The sequence below is a fragment of the Etheostoma spectabile genome, unplaced genomic scaffold (genome assembly GCF_008692095.1).
Source record: "Etheostoma spectabile isolate EspeVRDwgs_2016 unplaced genomic scaffold, UIUC_Espe_1.0 scaffold502, whole genome shotgun sequence".
Classification (NCBI taxonomy): Eukaryota; Metazoa; Chordata; class Actinopteri; order Perciformes; family Percidae; genus Etheostoma; species Etheostoma spectabile.
Window position 1 is genome coordinate 185,130 of NW_022605621.1, and position 8,402 is coordinate 193,531.

Consider the following 8,402-nt stretch of genomic DNA (forward strand, 5'->3'; position numbering starts at 1 on the left):
GAGAGAGAAACACCAGTAACACCTGCTTCTATTGGTCGACTGGAGAGAGAAACACCAGAGCACACACATCTGTCTCCTGGGAGGAATTAATGAGCGTCATTTATTTAGTTTTTGGTGCTCAGGAGCTGAACCGCTAGCAGCCAACTCTCTTATTCTGTCTCTGTTTCTAAAGTCCTCACAAGCATAGAAAGATGAGGGATTGTGTTAACCTGACCTGGGAGCTCCCCATTGGCTGGGCTCAATCCGAGGGGCGGGACAAACGGTTGTCTTTTAAATTCCCTCTGCACGCAATAGGACAGCGCTCCGACCAATCAGAGCAGCGCTGGTTGACAGATTCAACTTCAACCTCCGAACACGTCGTCCTTTTTTAAATGTCCCATGACCGCTGTTCTCCAGCAGCAGCGGCCATCTTTGTTTTCAAGTAGCAGGGAGTTCACGCAGAGCCATCACAACTCCGTATGTTAGGCCCCGCCCACCGTCTCTATGCACGATGTGATTGGCCTGACCAGAATTTGGTTTTTCCAGCTGTCAAGCCAACGGAGAGTTGCTAGACGGACCCTAGCTGGGTGACGTCTAGATTTCTAGCATTTTGTAGGGGCGTCACAGTTCTCCAAAGCCACGTTTCAATTTTGACTTTTGATTTTAAACATTTGTTTTCAGCAATGACGGCGACGCCACAGTGAGAGCCTGTAGGGGACAGAAGGGTCCTCGCAACAAAAGTTTGAGTCTTTCAGAGTTTACAAGGTGCAATTGAATGTATCATGGAGTCCAATCAGGCCCCGAGGAAGTGCGCCAGATTTTAAAGCCAAAAATTGAACCTAGTGGCTAAACGGTGGAACTACCTACCCCCCAAAAAAATTTTCCCACCAACTAAGCTAACGTTACCCTGTGTCTTTAGCTGTATGCTACCAACCCCTAAGCTAACGTTACCCGTGTCGTTTACTTAATGCTACCAACCCCTACTCTAAAACGTTAACCCTTGTCTTTAGCGGTATGCTACCAACCCTAAGCTACGTTCCCCGTGGCTTTACGCTGTATCTACCAACCGCTCAGCTAACGTTACCCGTCTTTAGCTTAATTCTACCAACCGCTTAACTACCGTTACCTGTTCTTTAAGCTGTATGCTACCAACCCCTAAGCTAACTTACCCTGTTTCTTGACTGTAGGCTACCACCCGTAAGCTAACGTTACCCTGTGTCCTTATCTGTATGCTAAGCTCCACCGCTAAGCTACGTTCCCCTGTTCTTTACGCTGTAGCTCACCAACCCCTAAGCTAACGTTACCCTGGTGTCTTTTGCTGTGGCTCTACCAACCGCTCAGCTAACGTTACCCGGTTTCTTTAGCTGTATGCAACCAACCCTTAAGCTAACGTTCCCCCCTGTGTCCTTTAGCGGAAGCGACCACCGCTACGCGAACGTTACCCTGTGTCGTTAGCGTATGCTACCACCCCCTAGCTAACGGGACCCTGTGTCTGTACTGTAATTGCTACCACCGCTAAGCCTAACGTGCCCCGTGGCTTACTTATGCTACCACCCGACGCTAAACGTTACCCTTTCCTTTAGCTGTATGCCTACACCCCTAATCTAACGTACCCTGTGTCTGGACGGGGATGCTACCAACCCCTAAACCCGGTACCCGGGTCCGGTAGCGGTAGGCTACACCCCTAAGCTAAACGTTACCCGGTCTTGAGCGTATCTACCAACCCTAAGCATACCGTTACCTTTGCTTTAGCTGTAGCTACCACCCAACGCCCGTTACCCTGTGTCGTGAGGGGATGCGACCAACCGCGAAGCTAACGGACCCGGTGGCGTGAGCTGTAGTCCTGCCAACCCTAAGCTAACGGTACCCGGTGTCTTGAGCGGATCGACCACCGGAAGCTAACATTACCCCTGTGCTGGAGCTTGTCTTCTACCAACCTGCTACGCTAACTTACCCCCTGTGGCTTTTTAGCGAGCTACCCCCCTTAGCTAACGTGACCCTGGGCGTAGCTGGAGCTACCAACCGAAGGCTAACGTTACCCTGTGCGGGAGCGGGAGCACCAACCCCTAAGCGACGTGAACCCGGTGTCTTGAGCTGGATGCTACCACAACCGCGAAGCGAACGGACCCGGGGGCGGAGCGTAGGCACCAACCCTAAGCTAACGGACCCCGGGGTCGTTAGCTGTAGGCTACCACCCGAAGCTCAACGTTACCCTGTCCTTTAGCTGTATGCGACCAACCGCTAAGCTAACGGACACCCTGTGGCGGAGCGGACTCACACCCTTAAGCGAACGTGTACCCTGTTCGTTAGCGGTATGCTACAATCGCTAAGCTGAACTTACCTGTGTCTTTAGTAGCTACCAACCCCTAGCTCGTTCCCCTTGTCTTAGCTGTAGCTACCACCTCTAAGCTCGACCCTGGGGCTTTACTTAGCTACCAAAAAACCCCCCCCCCCGAAAGCCTAACTTTACCACTGTGTCCTTAGCTGTATGCTAGCTACCACCCCTAAGCTAACGTACCCTGTGTCTTAGCTGTATGCTACCACCCCTAGCTAACGTTACACCTGGGTCGGGTAGCTGATTCCTCCACCCCCTAAGCTAAAGTTTACCACCTGTGTCTTTAAGCTGTATGCTAACCAAACCCCTAAGCTAGGACGGTACCCTGTGTCTTTCGCTGTATGCTACCACCCGAACTAACTTGACGCCGGTCGTTACGGTATGCTACCAACCTAGCCTACTTTTACCCGTTCGGTAGCTGGAGGCGAGACACCCCTAAGCTAACGGGCCCCCCCTGGTGTCTGAAGCTGGAGGCTACCAACACCCTAAGCTACGGTACCTTGGTGGCTTGTAGCGGATGCGACCAACCCCTAGCGAACGGGACCCTGGGGCGGTAGCGTGAGCGACCAACCCGAAGCCAAACGTACCCTGGGTCCTTTAGCGGTAGGCTACCAACCCTATCGAACTTACCCTGTGCGTTAGCTGTGGGCGACCAACCCTAAGCTAACATTACCCTTTGCTGTAGCGGGTACGCCACCCCGAAGCTAACGTACCGGGGTCGGGTAGCCGGGATGCTACCACCCCTAAGCAACGTGCCCGGTGTCGTAGCTGTATGGCCCCCCCATACCAACCCCTAAGCGACTTTACCCTGGGTCCCGTTTGCTCATGTAATAGTATGCAAGTAGTTGGATGTAGAGAGATTTTCCTATTAAAATTGACACCGAACCCCTAGGAAGGCGTTGTGTTTCTGGACGTTGAGGCTGTTGGGTGAAAGATGAATGCAACCATGCAGGTGAAGTCAATATCTATAGTGTGTGTGTGTGTGTGTGTGTGTGTGTGTTGTGTGTGTTAAGTGGCATGACATGACGTGGGCGAGGGGGACGATGGTGTGTTGGACTGGTGGCGACGACAAGAGCAACACGTTCCAGGGCGTCCATCTTCCAGGGCGCGATCCGCTACTAGCGCTGAAGAAATTCTACGACCACGGTAGACGCTGCCGGGAGCTAAATGCTAATCGCCGCAGCTACTTGTTCAGACAATCCCACAGGGCGTTTCTCAATCTGTTTCTTCGATTGGCCTTGGTGTCCCTGTGTCCCTGTGTCTTGTGTGCGTCTAGGCCTGTGACCCCTCTGCCCCACAGCTAACACCCCGCTGCCCCACAGTCTAGCAGCCCCTCTGGCCCCACACTTAGACAGACCCCGCTGGCCCCACCTCTAAACCCCCTCGGCCCACAGCTAGACAACACTCTGGCCCCACTTAGACAGACCTCTGGCCCACATCTAGACAACCCTCTGGCCCCACATCTAGACAGACTACTCTGCCCACATCTAGACATACCCTCTGGCCCAGCTAGGACAGACGACGCTGGCCCCACTATACCGACCCCTTCTGGCCCCACAGCGAACAGACCCCTCTGGCCCCATCTAGACAGACCCCCTTGGCCCCACCTAACCGACCCCTGGCCCCACATCAGACAGACCCCTCTAGGCCCCACAGCGAGAAAACAGACCCCTCGGCCCCACATCTCCGCACCCCTCTGGCCCCACACGAGACAGCCCCCCTCTGGCCCCACATCTAGACAGACCCCTCTGCCCCACATCCTAGACAGAACCCCTCTGGCCACATCTAGACACCCCTCTGCCCCCATCTAGACATACCCTCCGGCCCACATCTAGACAACCCTCCCCCACATCAGAACAGACCCTTCTGGCCCCAATCTAGACAGACCCCTCTGGACCCACATCTAGCAGACCCCTCGGCCCCAAATCTGACGGACCCCCCTCTGGCCCACATCAGACAGACCCTCTGGCCCCCATATAACCGACCCTCTGCCCCACATCTATACCAGACCACTCTGGCCCCACAGCTAGACAGACCCATCTGCCCATCTAACCGAACCCTCTGCCCCACATCTAGACGACCCTCTGGCCCCACAGCTAGACAGACCCTCTGGCCCCACATCTAGACGACCCCTCGGCCCACATCTAGACAGCCCCCTCTGGCCCCACACTAGACAGACCACCACTCTGGCCCCACACTAGACAAACCCCTCTAATCTTATAATACTCTATATACATACATATCCCGTCCCTTCACTTGCTATGCATCTTCAGGACAGCCGGCAGTACTACGGTCCCCCCAGATCACAGTCGCGTTCTTGCTTACATTGGTATTGAGAAACGCCCACAATGTTGTGGACCGCGTCGTCAGAAGTTTACCTGTCCAACAATGTGGCGGCTGTGGGGGGGGGGAGTGCTTGACCACACTGTCACTTTGCTGCTTTAATTAAACGCCATGCCTGCGCTCGTCTCAGGAGGGGGGGGGAATTTCTCTGGGCGGGGCAAGCAGAGAAAGGGGAATTACGTTGCCCTTATTGACCTCATAAGGAGCATTTCTGCCATGGGCCCTTTACTATCTGTATCATCTGGCCAAGCATTTCATACAAGTCATCCTCCTACGTTGTTTCGCGTTTTTGTTTAATCACTTTACTGCTTCGTTTGGTGTGACTTCGGTGTGTGTGTTTGTGTGTGGTGTGTGTGTGTGTGTGTGTGTGTGTTTGTGCGTCTGTGTGTGGTGTGGTGCTCTGTGTCTGTGTGTGTGTGTCGGTCGTGGTGTGTGTGTGTTGTGTGTCTGCGTGGTCCACTGTTTCTGGTGTGTGCTCGGTGTTGTTTGTTGTGTGTGTTTTGTCGTGTGTGTCTGCTGTGTGTGTCGCGTGTGTTCCTCTGGTGTGTGTGTGTGTTGTGTGTGTGTGTGTGTGTCGTTTGCTTGGTCTCTGTCGTGTTGGTGGTTCTTCTGGGTGTGTCGTGGTCTGTGGGTGGGTGGTTGTGTGTGTGGGTTTCTGTGGTGCGTGTCCCTGTGTGTGTGTCTGTGTGTTCGTGTTGTGTCTGTGTGTCGGTGTTGGTGTGTGTTGTGTGGTGTGTGTGTGTGTGTGTGTGTGTGTGTACTTGTGTGTGGTGTCTGTGGCGGTGTGCTGTGGTGTGTGTGGTGTGTGTGTGTCTGAATGTGTGTGTGGTTGTGTGTGTTGTGTGTCTCTGTGGTTCGTTCTGTGTTGGCGTGTGGTGGTTGTGCTCTTGCGTGGTGTGTCTGTCGGTGTGTGTCTGGTGTGTGGTGTCTGTGTGGTGTGTGGTGTGGTCTCGTGTCTGTGCGGTGTCTGTGTGTGTTCTGTGCTTGGTGTGTGTGTGCAAATAAGGGGCCCAAACTCTGTTCGGGTGTGTGCGTGTCGTCTCCGTGGGTGATGTGTGTGTGTGTGTGTGTTGCAGGTGAGCGTAGCTGCTAAGATGGCCCAGCGGATGTCTTTCGGTTTCTACAAATACAAAAACATGGAGTTCGTGAGGATGAAGGGTCCGCAGGGCAAAGGTCACGCTGAGATGGCCGTCAGCAGGGTCCCGACGGGGGACACGTCCCCCTGCGGCACCGAGGAGGACCAGGTGTCCCCCATGCACGAGAGGGTGAGGAAAACACACACACACACACACACACACACATATACAGTGGTGTCAGTGGTGGAATGTAACTTTGAGGTACTTGTACTTTACTGAAGTCTTTTCTTTTCATGTTACTTTCTACTTCATTACATCCATCTGATAGCTTTAGTTACTAGTTACTTTAGTTACTAGTTACTTTCCACATTAAGATGTCTGCACACAGAACACATGTAGTTAATAACCTGATGTTATTATAAAGTAACCATAGCAACAGTATAACTGCTCCAGGTCCATCTCCGCAGCTTTAACGAGCTCCGTACACAGACATGACATCAGGGCGTGATCCATAATGAATGGATCCTGCATCACTGAGCAGTCGGTCCTCCAGATGTGGGCCACAGTCGTCTGATGGATTCCCAAATTACACGCTGATTTATTTATATTCTCGCACAGAAAACAAAAGCTTCATATTTACCAGAACGCAGAATCTGCTGACGAATATGAATAAATGACAGGAAAAGCACTGCATTTAAAAACCTACTTAAAGGGTAATTTCGGTGTCCAGACTCCATGTAAATAATCACTACTTTTAGCGTGTATAGAGCAGCATATCTCCACCAGACTCCATGTAAATAATCACTACTTTTAGTGTGTATAGAGCAGCATATCTCCACAGACTCCATGTAAATAATCCCTACTTTTAGGTGTATAGAGCAGCATATCCACCAGACTCCAGTTAATAATCACTACTTTTTTGCGTGTATAGGCAGCATATCTCCACCAGACTCCATGTTAATAATCACTACTTTTAGCGTGTATAGAGCAGCATATCTCCACCAGACTCATGTAATAATCCTACTTTTAGTGTTGTATGAGCAGCATATCTCCACAGACCCATGTAAATAATCACTACTTTTTGCGTGTATAGAGCAGCATATCTCCATCAGACTCCATGTAATATCACTACTTTTAGCATGTACAGAGCAGCATATCTCCACCACTCCAGTAAAAACACTACTTTAGCGTGTATAACAGCAGATCCCACCGACTCCATGTAATAATCACACTTTAGCATGTATGAGCAGCATATCTCACAGACTCCATGAAATCAGGGTCTCAACCAACTTACTTGGGGGCCGCTGGAAGTAGAGTCTGGTTTGGCTGGGCCGCATCAAGTTTTCCAAAAAACAACTATTCCTCCAAACAGGGCGCGGAACTGCCGGTGCTTTAAACCCCTAAGATCTGATAGGGTTGGTGCATTTCCCAACAGAGTTCACATGTCAAACCTCAGGCATTTTGCCGCAAAGAGTACTTAGCTAGCTTAACAACGTTACGCGCGCAGGAGACTACTACGGTAGCCCATAAGTGACAAGCGCTTGAAAAGTTTCAGAACGCGCGGGGCCGCACTAACCACTTAACTTTGATGTCAAGTAGGGGGCCACAAAATATCTTCCCGCGGCCGCAATTGGCCCCCGGGCCGCGAGTTTGAGACCCATGATGTAAATAATCACTACTTTTGTGTGTATAGAGCATCCATATCTCCACCAGACTCCATGTAAATAATCACTATTTTAGCGTGTATAGAGCAGCATATCCCACCAGACTCCATGTAAAGAATCACTACTTTTAGCGTGTATAGAGCAGCATAGTCTCCACCAGACTCCATGTAATAACACTACTTTTGCTTGTATAGAGCAGCTATCCTCCACCAGACTCCATGTAAATAATACTACTTTTAGCTGTATAGAGCAGCATATCTCCACCAACTCCATGTAATAATCATTACTTTTAGCGTGTATAGAGCAGCATATCTCCACCAGACTCCATGTAATAATCATACCTTTTAGCGTGTATATAGAGCAGCCTATCGCCTAACGCTCCTACCCTACAGCTCCAAGTCTTCTCCGGTGACGTCCTTCGCACACCTCCGACTCCAGAGAGGAACCGTCCGTCCTTCTTCTCGCCGTCTGAACGTAAAGTGCCCCGAAGACGAAACCAGATAAGAATTCTCACTCGGCCAACGACAGCGAGGAGTTCTTCAGGAGGAAAAGACGAAGGTAGGGCTGGGACGCAAACTGGTCGGTTGGTTTTAAATATGTCAACAAACGCCAGAGACAACAACGCACGTTTGACCATTACTCTGACTTTATCACAGCAGAAGAACGAATGCAGGAAGAAGCGTTAAAAGGGTAAAATATTGACCCGGGAGGACAACACGAGGGTTAATGTGAGGAAAAGACAGGAAGTGTTGGGATAAATCTGTCATCACATTAAAACCATGAACACAAAAACACGAGTAGGAGTTCCTTTCATGAAGAGACCTTCTAACTTTTTAATATTAAAACAGTGTTGCAAAGAGCAGACATGTTGGAATATAATGGACTACAACATAGATTTACTATAGTTAGTTTATTATACATATTTATGTTTAAAACTCTCTCTCTTTTCTTCTCTATGTCTCTCTCCTCCTCTCTGTTTTGTCCGCTCTTTCTGTCTCTCTCTCT

General features: G+C 50.7%; 1 protein-coding gene across 1 annotated transcript in view; it reads left to right on the forward strand.

The window, feature by feature from the left end:
• The window catches only part of kiaa0930, a 38,874-nt gene that overhangs the window by 19,862 nt on the left and 10,610 nt on the right, over window positions 1-8,402 (forward strand). Inside the window, exons 7-8 of the mRNA XM_032511883.1 lie at window positions 3,328-3,459; window positions 5,731-5,922. Of these exons, the coding sequence (XP_032367774.1) occupies window positions 3,328-3,459; window positions 5,731-5,922 (324 nt within the window). The remainder of the gene's footprint in view (window positions 1-3,327; window positions 3,460-5,730; window positions 5,923-8,402) is intronic.